We start from the raw sequence: 20,555 nt of genomic DNA on the forward strand, positions 1-20,555 counted from the left end.
GGACTATTTCTGTTGAGCCAACCAAAAAAAAAAAAAAAACACAGGAAGAAAAAAAATTTTTTTTTTCTCCCATCACAGAGGGCCCCTTTCTGATCCAGACAAGTGTACAACTATAATAGAATTACACTTATCAAAACTATATTGCATTTAATAAGCAATATTGAGTAAGGAAATTATGGCAAAAAGGCGTTACTGGACTAACTCATAACATTGTTATATGTTATCAGCGATTAAGGAGACATGCAAGTTGAAAAACTGGCTTCTGCGACTATAATACTTAATAATATACACTATGTTCTCCTTTGAGACTTCCATACCAGTGCCAAATGTCTGTTTTTGTTTTGGCTTGTGTGATTCTCCTCACTTAACCTGGAGGAAATCTACAGGAGCATCAAAGTACTTATGGTGCTTTTCCACTACACAGTTCCAACACGACTCGGCTCGCCTCGGCTCGGCTCCAGGAACGACCTTTTCCATTGCAAAAAGGTACCTACTCAACGTGGGCGGGGTCGTCATAGCAACGGCTCCGCAAAACTGCCGTGACTTTGTTTTATACGCGACACAAACACATAAACAATGGAGGACATGGAGGCGATGGTGTACTTGCTGCTGTATGTGGCTTTCTGTCACACACAAAGCAAGAACATGGAGCCGCATGGCTGTAACACTGTTGCCGGTATTTAAAGATGCCGGGTTTGATTCTTGTGTGGGACGGCTCATGACTCTTCCAGCGACAACTCTTCTGACCAATCAGTGGCCGGCAGTCTGTTGACGTCACATTTAGTATCGGCTCGGCTCGCTTGGAACCTCAGCAGAGCAGGTACTAAAAAAGTACCAGGTACCAGGTACTATTCCTAGTGGAAACGCAAAAAAAAAACGAGTCGAGGTGAGCTGGAACTGTGTAGTGGAAAAGCTCCATACAGTGAAAATTACTTCTGTCTGGACTTCCACCATAACCTATGAACTGTGTAACTGCATGACCTGGATCTCCCCCTTAGAGGTTTATGGGCAATCGCACAATATAGGGATCTCAGAGATATGCCTACATTATCTTTGTCCAAGATCAAAATAAAACCTTACTAAATCCAAGCCATCCAAAGTGAGGATGTACACTGGATGAGGCCTGTATTTCTAAAATAAAGAGCACTGAAGTTACTTAGTTGTTTGTTATTCTTCATAGCCCCTCCCAGGATCCATAAGCACGTAATCTTGCAACCATCACAAAAATTGGAGATTGGTTTTCCCCTGAGTGTTTTTGTGAGTAGTGTAAGATGAATCATGTGTTTGTGTGTGAGAAAACATGATAACATTCAAAGATGTTGGAGTAAAATGGTTTTATTGTTGTGACTTTACACATCTTCCCTTGATTTAAACAGACACGTACATATGTCGTAATGTCGTCTGCATATAAAGTGATTCCAATATTTCTGACAGAAGACAAGTTTCTTCAACATGCCACAGTGTGTTGATGGCTTTCAAAGTAACTGAAAGTCCAACAGAAGCTGCACAGGCAAACAAAATGAGCACCTTTACATTTTTTCAGTAGTGGTATACACTGAGAGAGTGCACATATTAAGTACGTGCACTGCAGTTCTAGGTCAAAAGTATGTACCACAACAGTAAAAGCAGTCTGGAAAATACACAATCTGTCTTTCATTTTATAGACATCAATTTGACAAAGATGTTGTGCGTTACACTGTAATCTGTTTCACCACCTATTGAAACATCCTGCAACCAAGTTCTTTTTAGAATTTGCTTTGAATCACAATGTTAAAATCATTTCTAACCCTAAACGTCTGTTTCATGGGTACAGTAGAGACATGACAAGAAAGAATTCAAAGGGTTTTAACATGTAAAAAGTCTCTCAACGCATAACATCCTTTACTGATTTCACCTGTGAGATTCATTTTGGTCATTCTGAGGCTGAAAACAGGATAAATACAACGTAAAATATGGCTGAATAAAAACGAGATTGAAGGGATGTTTTTACCAAATGCAACAAAACTTTTAGGTCACTTTCAATAGTTTGAAAAATGTTCTTGTCAGTCTTGTTTCTTTTATTATGCACAAACATAAGAAAGTCTCACAAACAATTCAAAATATCAGTATCTTACAGAGCAAATACAAACCTTATTAATTCTATTTATTATAATTTATTTACTGTGACAAAATATTAATAACTTGACAAGACAAAAAAATATATAAATTAGTTCTCCTTAAAAGTTACTGTAAAAAAACTTTTGAAAAAAAGACAAAGAAATGTTCGAGCTGCTAATTTAGTAAAAAGCAGAAAACCGAAGAATCCAACAAACAAGTTTTACAAATGTTTTCAAACGTTGGACAAAACAGAACAAATAAAATAAATATTTATTCTAAATCTGAACAAAATGACGGAGCAGATTTATCAGTAGTTTGGAGCAACGTAATAAAACAAGTAAAATAAGCCCTTTTCACATTAGAAGGAAAAGCACAGGTGTAACAAATGACACTTTAATGGATTTCAGCCATCATTCATTTTATTCTTTATATCTGTGCTTGTCCTGCTGTGACAAAAAAAGCCTATATTATATACAGTATGTCTGCTGAAGTTGTGCAGCCACTGAATAAGTTATGTGTCATAACTGCACAATAATTCACTTAAATAAAATATGACTGTCAAATGCCATTAATTTGGGAATTGCTTCTTTGATGATACGTTTTGAAATGCTGTAAACCTTTAACAAGATAAACAAGGTAAATGACACAAACTCTCAATTGTAAGAAACATAATGTTGTTAAATGGTCGTGCAAGTAGTGAAGAATGCAACTGCTGAATTGTAGAAGTACTATTTCCAGTAAAAAAAACAGAAAAAAGAATTGTTCACGTGTTGTGTTGAGCCTGACAATGTGCAAAATAGATATTAGTATTTAATAATACTGAAGCAATAGTTTTTAATTCAAAGTAGTGGAAACGTTGCTATTCATTAGACACAATATATTTAGGGCTTCTTGTTTTTGCTTTTCATTTTTCACAGAAATTCTGTGTTTGATTTTAGAAATGGTACCAGATAAGATTAATCTGTAAATTACTAAAGACTTTAAAGGATAATTACCATCTTTTACAACATGGTCTTTATTTCTAGCATAAAATACGATCATTTACTCACCCAGACAACTTTGGTGTCATTTGGAGTAGTTCAGACGAAATACTCAAATTAGCTCCAGTGTTGCGCCGCGTATATCCGTATAATGCGCAGCCTCTACATAACGCATTATCGAAACTAGTTAATTTCACCAATATTTAGTTATGATACGTTAGTGCTATTCCCCTCCGAGTCCGTGGTGGCATGTTATCAACATCCGGGGTCTGTAGGTTGACCTGCTAACCTCTCATAGACAACCTATGAACTACTTCGTGGCAGATAATGCGTTATATATAGGCTGTGTTTCAGTGGCCCGTGTACTCGCATTATACGGATATATGCGGCGCAACACTGGAGCTAATTTCGTCCGAACGACTCCAAATTACACCATATACTAGAAATAAGGTCCAGGTTGTAAAAAATGGTCATTATCCTTTAAGCCTAAAATGATTTGGTTATATTAGCTCATCTGTTCTGTCAGGTAAAGTCAAAGTCAAAAGAAAGATTTAAACACACATCCAGTGTAGACAGTGTTAGGATGTGTTCACACAATACGCAAAGCAAATCTTTCATGTGATGAGATTACATACAAAATCAATGCAAAGTCGCAAATTGACGTCTATCTGCATTTTTGCCAGACGCAGACCAAGCCGTGTACAGTGTGGCTGCACCATTACACAAATAAAACCAAATGTTCCTGTGGTAAAAATGTGAACATACAATTAGACTTTAAAACACAACATTGGAAAAAAGTAAAAAAGTAGGCCTATACTTGTAATTACAATGGGTAAAGAAGGCTACAAACGTCAGAAATAAAATGAACGGATGGACCATGAAAATATAAATTAGCATCTTCTTTAGTCACAGAGAAAATGAAACACCTTTGTGCTTTCTCCGTCTACTCTGCTTGCTTTGTTGTTCCTGTCACGCCTCCACAACGCCTCACCAACATTAGCTGGACTCATCAGTGTCATACAGTTTCTCAGTGTGTAATAATGGACAGGAGTCAACATTAAAAACACATTTAAAGTCATACATGTCAGTATAAAACTTGAAGTTGTGCGCGTGTTTCTTATTGTGCCCTGAACTCAGAACATGTTCACATTCTGTTTGGTCCCTAGTGGTTGTGTGGGAAAACACAGCAGCACAGTTTCTTCATCAAGTAGATACAACGAAAGCTGCTATCCTCTATTCGCCTACATAATCTTTTACACTACTGCAGATAGCTATTTCTCTAATACTTCATCTTTTCAATGGTGCTCATCACAGTCAAACCAAAGTATCATCAAGTCTGAAACTTCTCTCCATCAAATGGTCATTAAACTATTTGCTGGAACTTCCTGTGACGGCAAAATGTTCACGTTAAAATGCTTTCATGTTGAATTTTGCAACATGTAAATAATGTTAATAAACAGAGATTTAGATTTAGGTTAATTGACAATGCTCCGATATAATTTGAAATACAACATTTCAGACTTTCTCAGGGAACGACTTATTTCCTTCATGGTCTCTTGTGTTTTCACATTTTCTATTCTAACTACATGAACCATAGGCACATCCTTGATGTCAGTTACGTCAAGGCTTCTTCTGAAGTGGCTAATGTTCTCATTTGAAGCTGCTTTCTATTTCTTCCTCTATTTGTCCCTTTGTAGTGAAGTAAAGAGCGAAAAAAGCTCCTGAATCCCAAAGCTGGCTACAATACTTCTGAGCTATTTGACTCATTTGTCATGAATGGTATGCCGTGTAGTTAGTCTGGGTTAGCTAAACTGTGTTTGCTTTGCCGTTTAGGTGCAGTCAGTCACACAAAAAGAGCCACGGTAGAGTTTAACTGCAGCCCAGCTAATAAAGAGCACATTCATATTTACAGTTGGGCGAAAATTAAAATCAGTGTGGATCATTTTAGACGATGCCAGATGAGAAAGCTGCAATTTCTTTTGCATTTTGCCTTCACTTGGATTTAAGGTCCATCCATTATTACACAGAGACAAACACTTAAACAAGCGTTATGAAATAGTTTGCGGCTTGTCTGTTCATATGCATGCAGCATTGTAGAAAATAAACATGATTTATGTCAACTGTTCTTAATCCCGAGCAGCTTCAAAACGGATGAACAGGCGTGACTCTGACGTTGAAAGTTCTTCTTGGATTAGCAACATAAGCGCTGTTGTATGCAAAGAAATAAGCAATATTAACAACATTTACAGTGTGTTTTACAACTAATATACCAGAGCATGTAAGATTAATTCAAGTAAACTCAGGAAACGTTGGCCCTGTGCAGTGGGCATTGGCCGCAGTACAAAACCGAACCGAACTGTCCTCTGGTTCTTCAAATGAAAATCTTCACCTGCTCCTGTGAGCTACTCATCTGAAACTTGTTTTACCATCCTGTTTTCTTTCTAAACCACATTTACATACAGTAACCAAACTAGGAGCGCCTTGCTTCACCTATAACACAAATAAAGTGCAGCGGAACGTCTTTGCTTGCATACTTTCACCAATCCCAAAACGACCCGTCCTGGATAAAACATGAAAGTTCTGTAAACCGGAGGCAACACTTCCTCTGTGTAAGTGTTTAGAAACACAAACTGCAGAGGAGAGACGAAGGAGTCGAACAGCTTGGTTGGAGCATTTTGACCAACTCCCTCTGTGCCATGTTGGTCACCCGCTCGCCCTGAATCCACTGTAAATTGTGACTGTGCTTGATTAAACCTGGCCCACATCCACAGCCTCCAGCTTTCCAATTACTGAAGAGATTATGCTTGGCAATAAAAAAAATCAAGTGTACCTTCAGGTACTTCACATATAAAGTGGTGCCAACATGTATCCCGGGGCAGCAGGGAGACCTTTTTAGTAGTCCTGTAATCCACTGTTTTGGCAGGGTTACAATGAGGTTTCATGGGAGAAGCTGACGGAGGATTCCAGCTGGACTCCGTTGGTCTTGTTCTCTGAAGGGCATTCCCCGGGACACTCGGTGAGGAGCTGAGAGAAAGAAAGGGAGATTTGAAGATTGATTTGAAGAACTCTTTATACGTCAGAAGAGTAATAGATGAAGTGCAGTGCTAATTAGTGAAGCAGGAAATATGAATTTCTTTTCTTTCTGTGTTTCAAACTGGAAGGTTGGTTGGGAGATGCGTTGTGTGAACCTAGCAACACCAACCACTGCAATTTATTTATTTTTTACCTGTAACCACGGCAACTCCACTGGGACAACTGAATATAATTATATGTATCAGTAAATACAAGACAAATTGTTTACCTCGGACAGGGATTGTTTGCTTTTCTTTAAAATGTCTTTAATTTATGTTCTTATATTGACAAATATTATCAAGTGATGAGCCAACAGATAGTCGTCATTATACTGTTTTGGTTCCTTTCACATTCACCTTATCAACTTAAAGACGTGATAATGTATCAGTGTTGTTGTAGGAGCCAAAATGTGTTTATTTACTTGTTGGGGCTGCATGCATTGTGTCACTTGCATTGATTGTCTAACTTCATCTGGACTTCTGCATTGATTTGTGTGGATGCGTCACAGATGCAACCTTACTGAGTCTCTCAGCAGCTGCTACAGTTGTCTTCTAAGCTAATTTTTGCTGTGGCCAAAAAAAACAGATATTATGAGTTTAAATGTGTATGTGTAGAAAGAATGTGATTGTAGTATCTTTTAAACCTTGGTGAAAACTGATGCTCCTTTCAGTCTATTCATCTCAGTGATGAACACAGGCACTTTCTTTATACTGCCACCAGATGGCGCCAAAGTAAAGCTACATTTAAATCCTGCACTTTTAAAAAGGTAGGTTGTTTATAGGTTCACAATTTTAAAATGTGTCTTAAACAGCAGTCAGGTGTCCATATGAACAGAAAAAGAGGTTTTCTTTGCTTTAATCATTCCTCCTATTCACACTGACTATTAAAAGATCCCCTTCAAATATGTTTTTAAGTGACAGAGGACAAAATCAACAGTGTGTCCAAATAGTGAATTAGTGCAAAAACAGGAGGAACAATTACAGCAAGAAAAACATGTTTCAGTATTAATTTGGGCTCCTGGCTGTTGTTTTATGACACACTTGAAGAACTATGAACCTTTCCTTTCAGACGTGACCTTCTAAAATTTATTTAATTTGATTCGTTTTATGAGGCCACGTTTCTAAAAATAAATTAAAAGGAGAGAAAATATAAATGTGAGAATGAATCACAATCTCACTTCACCTCTTAGGGAGGCCAAACCTTTAGAGTTAAGAAAGAAGCAGAAGGAGGGGATGGGATGGGATTGATGAATTGCCCCCTCTGAAGGGCATTTCAGCAGTGACTCAGCAGGATAGTGGGAAGGTGGAATAAAGACTGATTGAAGAGTGCAGAGACAGAAAGAGATTTAATGGCTTGGCTTGTCTGAAGGGCGCTTTTAAGGACACCTTCAGAAATCATTAGAGATCATTCGCTGGTGGTGAGGTCAAGATGCAAGAGGAGAAAGGATTTTATAGCCGTGTCCGTTTAGAGGACAGTTTGTTCGGAGGTGACGCCAGAACAGACACAAAAAAAGAGACTTAACGTCCAAACCGAGCTTCAAGAATCTGTCTGAAAAAAGATGCACTGTCAGACATAATGTCGTCTCTAAAGGGCAGCTCACAGGGAAGCAAATGACACGAGAGGAAGAGAGATTAAAAAAGGAAAAGAAGAAGAGGAAGAGCAATGCAGGGGGAAAGAGGGATTTTGAGTGCATTTGGTCATTTAAAAACAAAAACTACAGAAGGACAAGGTTGCTAAATGTTAAATGTTTTTTGTGTACTTACTGCTTGGTGGTTTGTGTTTGCTCCCATGTTGATGTTGTGTCTTTTCAGGTCTGACTTAATTAAGGCTGAAACATACAACGAGGAAACATCACATTTCTGATAATTCATTTAATACTTAGCTTACTGAAAAGACAGACAGACACACACAGATACACACACACACACACACACACACACACACACACACACACACACACACACACTCCCTACCAGTGAGCAGTATTCCCAAGAAGATCCAAGCACAGAGGAAGACGTTTCCCACCAGTGGATTGTAGTCTGTGGTCAGTTTGCCCTGAATTAAAGTGAAAATGATCCCGAATATCTGCACGCACACACACACACACACACACACACACACACACACACACACACACACACACACACACACACACACACACACACACACACACACACACACACACACACACACAGTATAAGTGATAGCTTACAGTGATAGAAATCAGTTTAAAAACATAAACAGACACCAGTAGTACAGATGTTACAAACCAGCATCTGCGGAATAGAGAGTATTGTAACAGCTGATGATGATTTATAACATATATATAATTAATCAAAGCATGTCCCAAACTATATTTCTTCTTGGATAAAAGGTTTTCTCTTTGATTTCACAAAAGAGATTTTAAGTTAGTCTTTTCCTTCCACAATCTGCTGTCACAAGAAATGCACAGAGGCTGAACTGAGCGGCTGCATAAAGGGCCAGTATTTGAGAAGTTTCCATTTTGAGTTAAGAATGTGAAAAAGAAGTGAAATCCTTCTCTTCATGCAGCCTTTAGAGCCAGGGGAAGAACAGAGTGAGCTCATCAGGAGGGGCGCTTTGAAGATACTAAAGGAGCTAAAATGGCCTGTTTTTAGACAGTATAAGATAAATGAGGAGTTTTAACTAGAAATCATGCAAATATATTCTAGTAGAGCTCCAGAATATAAATATAGAGCTGGAAATGTGCATGATATGTCTCCTTTAGGAAATCAGCATATAGGAGAAAACCAGCTAACCACGTTAGTTAAGTGCATTTACACACATCGATGTAAGATGCAGTATTTAAAAGTTAATATGATAATTATATATAACGTGAGAGTATAAACTTTATAATACCTGAGCGAAAGCATTGAGGAGCCCAGACGACGTTCCTTCAGACTCAGGATAGGTGATCTCCACTCCGAACTCAAACCCCAGAGGCAGGTAACCCGTCATGAAGAACCTGCAACACAGACAACACGGTTTAGAGGTCCAAAAAGTTCAAATATCTGCCTCAAGTTTCAATGTATTAAAAAAAAAATCATACTTTGTTTGTTGTCATTGCTTTCATTTCATGCTTTTGACACATATCTCCTGTCGCAACAGCAATGACAATCCTTTCTTATAAGTGAGTAAGTAGGGCTGGGCAATTAATCGAAAAATAATCGAAACCGACATTTAGAAATTCTAATCGACTTAAACTTGTTCATGTCAATTAATGCTGGTGTTCACTGTTGCCATGACAGCAAAGCTTGCATATCTTTAAGGAATTTAAACCTTGTCTCCAGTGATCATTTGAACCCAAACCAGGATCTTTACATAGTTCTAATCAAGTAAACTAGACATTAACCACAACGTCACACCTTAAAAACATCTTTATTTTCCCTCCCTAAAGATCCTCATGTGTGAGGGCAGCATTGGAAAATACTAAACTAAAGAAACTGTGAAAATACATCATTGTTCATCAAGGGTGGAGATAATCCGTCATTAATCGTAATCGAGGTTAAAAGTTCAATTAATCGTGATTTTGATTTTTGCCATAATCGCCCAGCTCTATGAGTAAGTGTACAACCCAGTGAGTACAACACAATAAATAAAAAGTAATGAATTAATTAATAAATAAAAATAGAAATTGTGGCTTTGTTTGTTTGTTTATTTCTTTGGTTGTTGTTTCTTATAGGTTTGTCTATTTTGTTAACCATTCAAGAGCACCAGAAATAAAGGAAAGCTCGTGTCAATATAACATTAACATCTTAACATCACACTACTGTCCTTGTAAGAGAATTAAGAAATCATCAATATATTAAATACAATGTAAATCAATGCTGTGGCTTTTACACACTGGACACTTGGACAACATGTAGTTTAGTAAATATACAGTCTGTACTCTGAGGGCTGAGAACTGTATATTTTCGGTGTAAACATCTTCAGAGAGTCTGTTTCATACCTACAGCCGGTGTGTTTGAACCTACAACAATGAGAGAGGAAGATAAAGCCCACACCCGCTGAATTCACTGTTTGTTTTGAAAGCTGCGTCGACCTTAGATGTCAAAGAGACCAGTTTAATGCCCTGCTGGTGAACACTGAGCTAAGTGCTGGACTGTGGGATGTTTTCTGTTGAGTGGAAGATAATTAGTGGTCCGGTTAAATGTTTCAGTGTTTTAACCCACCTTCTCAAATCCCACAGATACAAACTTCCTTCTATAAGCTCACACAGATTTAATACTGTGTCTCAAATCTCGAACTTCTGTGCTTACACTTAATATTTTAAGAATGGAAAAATGCAGCATTATAGGTCCTGATTTACTAAAGGTTTGCATGTGTAAAAAAACGTGTGCAAACTTGACATCACTGCAAAACATGTGTGTCTTTCAAATGTGCAAAATAATATGTGCTGTCCATTTAGTACGTTTGCCTTAATTACTTATAATATGGGATGCTTTTACCCAAGTGTGCAAAATACAGGGAGGAGAAAATGCTAATATGTTATTTAGCACACACATTGTGATTTACTAGAACACTAGAACCTCTAATTCAATGGGATCAAGTTTCATTTTGCACTTGTAGCTTTCTGCTCGTCCAAACTCTCCATTAAAACACAAAACCCTCATTTGAATACTGCTGACTGCACCCTGTTGCACCTTGATCTTAGTAAATCAGGCCCTATGAATACCTGGATGGTAAACTCCAAACAGCCAAAAAGTTGAGTGTGGAACTATGGACACTTCTCGAGGGAACACTTTTCAAATTGGGAATGGAGGCCGAGGACGTTGTAACTATCTGTAGGTTTATTGGCTTGTAACTATCGGCACATTATACAAACGTAAATTATACATGTGTTTTTTTATACTAAGCACCGCTATACTGTTGTCTCATATAAGCCATCAGTAGGTTTATTGGGTTAATTTAAATGCTGCCACTAGCTTGCTAACTATACAATCATAATTTCCAGTAAGTGCGGAACGGCCGTGTTTGGTCTGAGATAACACTAACCTCCATAAAATCTGCACACTACACAAGTACACAGCGTAGTAACAGAAGTGTGTGATCTGAGACACAGCATGTGGCCGAGAGTAATTTCCTAACACACATGAACTGTGAGGTTGGGAACACATTATGTACATCCTGCAGCTGTGGGTCTTTATGGGACCTGTGACATAATAATAGTTTATAAGGTGCTGTGTGATGTAACCGACCCTTCCCCTCCTTTCTAGCCTCTGGTTTCAAAGTCAAACTCTGATAAGATAGGACACACAGTAAAGCAGCAAACTCAAACCTTGAGTTTTAGTCTTACATGTTTAGATTTCTTATAGCATTGCATTAGACGGCTCTGACAAAAATCATGCAGTTATTCAAGTGGTAAATATGGCAATTACAAAACTAGTTTCCACTTGATTTTGTGTTTGAAGGTGCACTTTTAAATTTACTTTCCAAAATACATCCCTTTTTATTATTTAATTACGATTTTTAAGTGTAAAAAGAGTAAATAATGTACAGCACTTGTACAGTAGCCTATATACTATAAAACCATAGACTGTATAAAAGAAATGGACGTAACATCCGTGACGTCCGTAGCCACACCCTAATGCATACCCTGCTTTATCGTCTAATATAAAATCAGGGAGGCCAAAATGTCCCAAATGAACATCATACTGCATTGAAGAAGGCTTTAAACTAGCGATTGAGACCATAAACACATTTTGAAAACGTTTACTGAGGTTAGAAATCAAGTGAGAAGTTGGTGAATTCTCCATTGACTTGTATAGAGACGTCTAGAATGCAGCTCTAAGTTACTTCCGCGTTGGCCTCATTTCAGAGGACCGGAACTCCCCACCTATATAAAACAAATGTTCTCTAATGCAATAGAAGAACTGAGTGGATCAGGTGAGTCGTACCCCAGCACTCCAGCGGTGAAGAAGACCAGGTAGATGTCGAGGTTCAGAGTGAAGCTGAAGACCACCATGCCCAGAAAGGACAGGATGTACACGATCAGAGTGGTCATTCTGTAAAACAGCAGCACAAACATTATTTCAGTTAACAATAAGAGATCATATACATATATTCTATTACTTTTTGTTATAATCCTTTGAAGGGAAAATATGGTTCTTAGAGGAACAGTGGAGAAAAAACCCTCCACTGATAAAAGCTTTGAAGTAGAACCTGATCTGATCAAACTCGACCAGTTTGGGCAAAGTTGAGACTTAATTTCTCTCAGCTCCCTTCAGATGGATTATCTCCAGTTACATTTGAGCTAATCTGCTTTCCAGCTGATCTGATGTACTGTTTAAAACAACTTTGACATAAATGTGATGTAAACTTAGCCTTTCTTATCTTGGCTACCACAGCATATGTGACGTGTATACCTGGTTTTTCATTTGATTCGATTCGATTAGATAAATGCTGCAGTGGTTTCGTGATTATTAACAATAGCCTCAAGTAACAGATGAATCGGTTGCTAATCAGAAATGTATGTGTAAGATTAATCCTTTATGCTTTAGCGCCTACGGACTGTGAGCAAAAATATTTGACTGAACAAGATGTTTTCTAGAAATCACATTTGAAAGAGTAGAGTAGTTGTATTTAAGGCTGCAGCTCTTCATCTGTCCATCGTATTCTCAAATAATCGATTGTACTCAGTTTTCCGACTTTACTTACTTAAAAACACACACATTTGTTTTGGTCTGAGACGCTGGTGCTATAGTGTGACACCTAGTGGCGGATGTTGTGTACTGCAACTTTAAGAGTTTGCTAAATTGAAAAAGAATATAGTAAGTGTGCCTATATTTGAGGGTGATTTAACATTAACATGTGGGGTAAGTGTTTATGTGTGTGTGTGTGTGTGTGTGTGTGTGTGTTACCTACTTATAGGTCTTCGTGTGGTCCAGCCACAGGCCACAGAGGATGGAGCCGACCATCCCAGCGACGACCAGGGTCAAACCAATTCTCCCAGCGTTTAAGTCCTGGTTCTGAGGGGAAGAGAGGAGAGGAAACATGATAAGAGAGTAAAGCTTTAGTGGGAATAAAGAAGCTGACTTAATGAGTTTTTTGCACCCTTTAAACTCAACAAATCTCAGCAGGAACACACATTTTACCTTACAGATGGACCATAAAGACAGTCACATGTTCTTTCTGTAAGTGTGTGTAAGAGTGTGTAATATGGGTGGTATGATCAGGGATTTACAGCTTTTCTGGTGAGAGAGGGCTGTAAAGTCATCTGACAGTTCAGCTGAGAGACAAAGAGTTTTATAAGTTCATGCAAGGGTGAGCATCTCCGTGTGTGTGTGTGTGTGTGTGTGTGTGTGTGTGTGTGTGTGTGTGTGTGTGTGTGTGTGTGTGTGTGTTTGTGGACTGTGTTATGGTGGGCAGCAGGCATGCGTGAAAGCAGCTAATGAACTCAGAGCCACAGACAATAAACTCATGTCTCATCAAAGCCATCAGAAGTTCCTCTGTTCCTTTTTCTCTCAATAACCCTCTCTCTCTATCTCTCTCTCTCTCTCTCTCTCTCTATCCCTCTTTCTCTTTCTCTTTCTCTCTCTCTCTCTTTCTCTCTCTCTCTCTCTCTTTCTCTTTGTTTCTCTCCCTCCATCCCTCAATCCATCTGCCCTCCAGCTTCCAACCACCTGTTTTCAAACCTAAACATAGTCCCAGATAAGAGATTTAAGTTTGGCTGAGTCTGAAATGGTCCAGTGATAGAAACTGGTTTTTTCCCATTATGCTGATGACCTTTAACCTTAAACAAAGCTCACCGCACAACACAACACCATATACACAATATTACAGCTGATCCACCCAAATTCTCAAGATGCTTTTCATGCTCACGAACAAAGACGAGCTACAGTAACACTTCCGCCAACACACACAGATTTGTTAGGCTTGGCTTGCTCACAGAGAATAATGTAATGTGTAAAGACAATGAACAATTAAGGAAGGATGACATACCTCTAGTGACATGCTAAGATTAGTATGGTAACATGCTTTGGTGTCATTCTGGTATCCTGTCATGAGCTGAATTTGTTGTACAGAATTTTCAGATCATTACAACATGTGCATCAAATTTTATAATCTTGAACAAAGGTGTTTTCAAGACATTCACTATTGAGCAAAGTGGATCGTCTACCATCTTAATGTATAACTTCGCTCCTATTGAGGCTAAAAAAAACTGACTAACTAACTAACTTTTGTTATATGTTTGAAACAAAGTCAGGAGGCAAGAGATGCTACAGGCAAAAATATTGAGATCAATTCCAAAATAATCCTAATTACAAACCACAAGATGGATCATGAGATGTAACCGTTTGTTTTCACTCATTAACTCTTATTAATTAGCTCTCAGCTGTTTGTGTTTACCTCGTAGTGGGCCGTGATCATCTGGCTGAGAAGTGTTGAGACAGAGTAGAAGGAGCCGGTCATTATACCTGCAGCCAGAAGAAGAAGAAGAACAGTGTATAATTAATTTGAGCAGTTCTGTTTTTGTACACAAGCTAAATCCATTAAAGCTTTGGAATTGAATTTGGCCATTGTGAGTAAGTCGAGGTTTAGAAGAACTGTACAGCAGTGTCTTCAGTCTAGGAATGATCTCTCTAAAGGTCAAGTGTTACTGTTTTAAAACAATGAGACAAGAATAAAAGGGGAACTCCACTCAATAAAGCCTTTTGTCTACAGATGGAGCTGTGTGAAGCTTGTTAAAAAAACCTTCCTCACGTGATGTCTCTTGACGTCTGCGTCAGTCGAGGCTGAAGACTAAAAAAATAAAAAACAACCTGAGTAGTTAGAAAAAAGTGAGGTTAGCAGACCTTTGTAGCCCGCTCCTCATCTCTGCTGGAGGCTAACAGCTACAGGCTACATTAGCTGCTACCAACATAACACACAGCAATCTCAGATGGAACTGTTGGCAGTCAAGTTGCATTGTGGGTATTGTAGGCACCAAGTTCTGACAAGGAAAAACAATGTGTGGGATAAAAAAGATGATATCTCTAGTTCTGCTGCATCAATTTTGCACCTTTTTTTCTTTCTTTAAATCATGAGTCTGATAATGTAAAGGGAGTAAAATGTTAAATTGGTGCAGTACTCCTTTAATTTTATGCACTGATTAGGAAGTAAATTTGTCTTTCTGTCTATTCCACCTTATCTTGACTGTCTGTAAGCAGTGTTAAAAGCTGCAGTTCCTTGACTGGCCACTAGATGCTGGCTCCAAAAGTGAGTAAATCCCCACAGACCACATAGTTAAAATGCACAACTTTACAGCAAGAATAAACATGTTTACAGGCTGGTACAACAAACAGGTTTGGTCTCTAAAGCTAATTTCCCCGTTCATGACAATTCACAAATTTATAAAGGCTTGAAGTTATGCATAATTAAGGGCGTGGCCGCTTTGACTGACAGTTGGACAGGCATGTTGCCACCGCAGTGACAGCGTTGGTTAGGTAATGCTACCATGGTGTAACCCCAGATTCACAGCACATAGGTGTAGCCTTAGTTCATGAAAGTTAATTGTAACATTTTGGTCACTTGCACTAAAAGATTTCTCAAAGGAGTCGGATGTTCAGTTTATTCTGGTAATAGTTTTAAGCCTGTTTTATCATAGCAAAAATTTGTATAAACATTACCATAGTTAACCACAGACTCTTAAAGCACTGTGCTAACCAACCTAGCAGCTAGCATTAGGGTCAACTCCATCCTCTGGTCACTTCATGGTCACTTCTGGCTCCAAAAATCAAAGATGGCAACAGTGAAAATGCAAACTTAAGGCTTCAGAATGGGAGTCCAGAAACCAATGGGTGACGTCACTGTGGCTACTTCCATTACTGGTCATTAGGCATGCAGGTCACATGGTTACGACATTAATAAAGGCCTTGTCTTCTTCACTGAGTCGGACTGTCAAATGCAGGAGAACACAACAGTCCACCTCACAGTGTGACGAATCATTTATACAAAGAGAGTTGTGAAGTGTGTGTGTTGTTGCTCTGTCACACATTGAGGAGTCATGTGACACAACACGTGCTAGGAGATGATCACACTAGCAACATGAGAGTACACACAAGCACTTTGAGCCTCACGCAGTTTGCATGTTTTAAGCTTAAAGTGGCCCCTCTTCCCAGGAGAAAACAAACTATCTTTCTTGACAGGTTTAATAGGCCTAAGATCAATCAATCAATCTTTATTTGTACAAATCACAACAGAGTTATCTCAAGGCATTTTACACATAGACACATAGAGCAGGTTCTAAACCGAACTCTTCAAGTTTTAATTTTAAAGAGACCCAACATTCCCACGCGAGCAAGCACTTGGCAACAGTGGCAAGAAAAAACTCCCTTTTAACAGGAAGTAACCTCAGAACCAGACTCAGAGTGGGACAACATCTGCCTCGACCGGTTGAGGTTGAGAGGAGAGAAAGGAAGGATAGGAGAGAGAAGCTAAGAGTCTTTAAACTCAAACAACGTAACATGGAGACCTCAGATTTTCACTTTTAGAGCATTTATATATCAGGCTTGAAGGAAATTGGGGTTTTGAAACACACAACTTAAGCCTGTAACTGAGAGGTGTGGTTTCAAGAATGTGAGACAGTAAAAAAAACATGTTAAAAAACTATATTTATGTGTTTTTCTTCAATTTTACAAACAAAAAGCTGCAGCACTAATTAAAGAAGCTCTATTTTTAATAGAAACATTAAAGGTACGGACAGATGTAGAGGTAGATTTGAAGTACTAGAAGTAACTGTAGTAGCAGTATTAGTTATAAATGTGTTGTTAACAGTAGTAGTAGTAGTAAATGGTAGGAGTACTATCTGAAGTAGTAGTGGTCCTTAGTACTAGGGTTGGATACTGTTAGGATTTTATTGATACAGCTTATTGATACTAATACTTATCGATACTCTTATTTAAAGTATATTTTTAGGGCCTTTAATGTACAGGATAGTAGAGAGAGTAGAGAGAGATAGTAGAGAGAGAGAGACAGGAAATTGGAGGCAGAGAGGGGGGCAATGACACGCAGGATAGGACCACTCGGTGCAGGATTTGAACCAGGGTCACCTACAGCGAGGACTGCAGCCTCAACACATGGGGCAGGTGCTCTACCCACTGAGCTAAACAAATATACCCACTATATTAGGATGAACTTTGAATTAATGTTACATAAATACCGACAGCAGGAGCTTATCAATATTTCAGTAGTGACCTTTACAATACGGTTCTCATCACCCATCCCTGCCTTCTACATCTATTCATTTTACTTCTCTTTACGAGGCCATATTTTAATTTCAGGAGTTAGTTCAGGTGTTGAGGTTTCTCATGGTGGTCAATGAAAGTCAACATAATGTTTAAGAAATGAAAAAATCTTACCGTAGCTGACGAGCAGTAGAACAAAGGCTTTATTCTTTACAAGGTTGACGATGGACTTCTTGTAGGAGTAATCCTCAGGAGGAGAGTCTGGTAGGACGGCCTGGGCCTGACTGGGAGGGAGGGGCGGCCGGTCCTTAATGACTGTAAAACACACATAAACAAAGGTGAGGTTTGTGGAGGAGGTGGACGGGGGATTAGTGAACTATGTCTCTTATTTGACAGAAAGGTAGAAATGACAAAATTAAAGAAACACTGATGTGATCAATGAGAGTTCAGATTGCCTACAGGGCTTAGGAGGGCTCCCACGTAATTAATATGCATACTTTAACATTAGCTTTAAGGCCGAAACATAATCCTAATCCCAAACTCAAGTCTTAACCCTGAAGTGGCTCATTAAATATATAAGTGCAGAAAGAAAAAGTCCCTATTTTGGTTACATTTCTTTCATTTTTTGGGGACATCATCTGGTCACACACACACACACACACACACACACACACACACACACACACACACACACACACATACACACACATACACAGTCCTCTAAAGACTTCAGTCACCTCACATGGCTTTAAGGTAGCCATGTGGAAGGCATGCAGGCAACTGGAACAGATGGCAGCACACAGTAAATGCATGCTACTTCCCACGACATGGGGCAGTATGTGTGTGTGTGTGTGTGTGTGTGTGTGTGTGTGTGTGTGTGTGTGTGTGTGTGTGTGTGTGTGTGTGTGTGTGTGTACCCAGTAATGTGAGGATGAAGAGGCCGGTGGAAACAGCAGCGGTGCCGTAGAACATGATGCTGATGTTGTGACCGGTCTGTTCAAGGTCTGTGGGCGTGTTGGGAACCAGAACGGGAGGTAACAGGAAGCCGATGGCCGTCCCCAACTAAACACCAGAGACATAAAGAGAAAAGAAGATTATGATTTATTAAAACCATTACAGTATTATCATTGTTACACTGTTATACATCCTTATCTATTCTCATGTAAGTCAATCATGTTCAATTTTCTTTTCATATTTTCTGATCGGTATAATAAAATGTTTATTCTTCTTTGTCCATTCATCTGTCACACTCCTTTCTTCTTCTCTTTATCCTCTTCTATATTTTCCATGTATCTATTCTACTATTCTTATCTTATTATTGCATCAGTTACACCTCTCTTCTCTTACAAGGTTCACTTCAACTATAGTTACTTTTCTGATGTTGGTTATTAAGTTGTACTCTATTATTAGTTACATCTCCCTTCACTTAACTGATTAACTACTCTATGTGTCTTTCCTATTCTATTCTTCATCTATTCTTTTTCTTTTCTTGTCATTTTATATTCTGTTATCTACATCAGGGTTATTATACTTTTGAAATTTCCATGAGTTTTTCTTTCGTTTTAGTGATTTAACAGGTAATTAAGTAGTATTAGTTTAGTTTTTCAGGTATTAGGAGGAAAGCATTGATTAGTAGAAGCTCTAAAGGATGAAATAATGATGACACTGAGGTCAAATGAGCTGGGTTTGTGGTCTCCCTACTGGTAGCTAACCCTAACCCTAACCCTTATCTCAATAAGTCAAACTCAACCGAATACAGTAAACATTGAGAAAATGAAATGAAAACTCAAACTAAGAAGATTTTATCAGCAATTCAGTTTAGTTTGAGATTGTTCATTGTAGTTTGTATTATCTCTCTTCATCTTTTCACTGCTAGTCTTACTCTTAGTTAACTATAATAACTCTGATCTACATCTCTCTCTTTTCTCCTCTGTTAGTCAAGTCAAAATCTATTTGTAAAGCACATTTAATAACAACCTCACTGTTTTTTAATGTGTCTTTATATCTGTAGTTTAGTCTATTCTGGTCTAACCTAAAAAACAGTGGATCAATAATCAGTGGCACGCCCACATGTGTACACTGACCTGGTTCCCAAGCACCGCTGTGGCGCACGCTGTGGAAACCTCCCTGGGTCCAAACCACACCGAGGCGATGCGCGACGGCAAGCCGAGGATGAACACCTGCGCCACGGAGCAGATGACCTGCGCAGTGACGGTGACGCCGAACAGCTCCGGGCGCACGCTGGCGCACTTGAGCCAGGCGCCGGCGCAGTTGAGGCCGGCACCCAGCAGGGCCGTAAGCCGCAAACCCTTCCTGTCCAGCAGCCAGGTTGCCGGGAAGATGAGCGGCACATAGGCGATCATGTAGACGATGGAGAGCCAGTTCACCTGTTCACTCGTCACATCGTAATAGTACATGAACACATTGGTGATGATGCTGTACTGGATCCACTGGAAGGCATTCACCAGAGAGTACAAGCTGAACACGGCCAGCACAGAGAACCTGCTCCAGTATAGCCTCGTCTCCAGCCGCTTACCTTCCTCCTTCCCAGCCTCTCCTCCTCCTCCTCCTCCGGCTCCGTTGGGCAGCATTGCATCTGTCTCCTCCGGCGGTGCCTTCTCCTTCTCCGGCGGCTCAGTCTGCAGCTCGAGCGTGTCCCCCGCCCCGCCTGTTAGCTCCTCTCCGCATGTCTGCTCCGTGCATCTCTCGGTTGCTCCCTGCAGATGATCAGGACTCTTCCTGCCGACCGTGATGTCGTCAGGTGAGCCGGTACGATGCTCCTGCACGAGCTCACCGGCGACCATGATGCGCGTTTTTTTAACCCTTTTTTGCTTTATAGTGCAGACAGCTTAGACGCGAGGCAGGAAGCGGCAGAGTGGCTTCCTCATTTGGTGAAGTGTGAGCTACAATGTTGCCCTGCACACAACATAAACTCCTCTTTCTCTTTTTTATTATACTCTACTCATCATTAAACCACTCCTGTCTTCCTCTCTCTCTCCTGCATCCAGCCCTGTGTGCCTCTCCCTCTCTCGCTCTTTTCTGGATGACACTCCGGAGTCTCCCTTGTCTTTTGTTCAAGCCTGCGCTGTCACACGGCCTTCCGATGTCCACGAGCCAATAGTAGAGCAGCAAGAGCTTGTAGTAGACTATTTTGAACCACAGTGTGAGTGGTAAGCTGTGCCCACGTGGAAGCTGTAAAATGCAACAACCTGCAATGTTAAAT

The 20,555-nt window shown here is 39.5% G+C and overlaps 1 protein-coding gene across 1 annotated transcript; it reads right to left on the bottom strand.

Annotated features, from left to right (window-relative positions):
- Nucleotides 1–6,002: 6,002 nt before the first annotated feature.
- flvcr1 (FLVCR heme transporter 1) lies at nt 6,003–20,156 on the bottom strand. The gene is made up of 10 exons (XM_053337553.1): nt 19,417–20,156; nt 18,250–18,394; nt 17,507–17,647; nt 14,517–14,584; nt 13,032–13,135; nt 12,065–12,172; nt 9,027–9,132; nt 8,123–8,234; nt 7,913–7,977; nt 6,003–6,101 (listed from the first exon to the last, which is right to left on the bottom strand). The coding sequence occupies exons 1-10, from the start codon at nt 20,134–20,136 to the stop codon at nt 6,003–6,005; spliced, it is 1,668 nt and encodes a 555-aa protein (XP_053193528.1). The 5' UTR covers nt 20,137–20,156.
- Nucleotides 20,157–20,555: the final 399 nt, after the last annotated feature.

Source organism: Scomber japonicus, chromosome 17 (assembly GCF_027409825.1).
Source record: "Scomber japonicus isolate fScoJap1 chromosome 17, fScoJap1.pri, whole genome shotgun sequence".
In the NCBI taxonomy this organism is placed as follows: domain Eukaryota; kingdom Metazoa; phylum Chordata; class Actinopteri; order Scombriformes; family Scombridae; genus Scomber; species Scomber japonicus.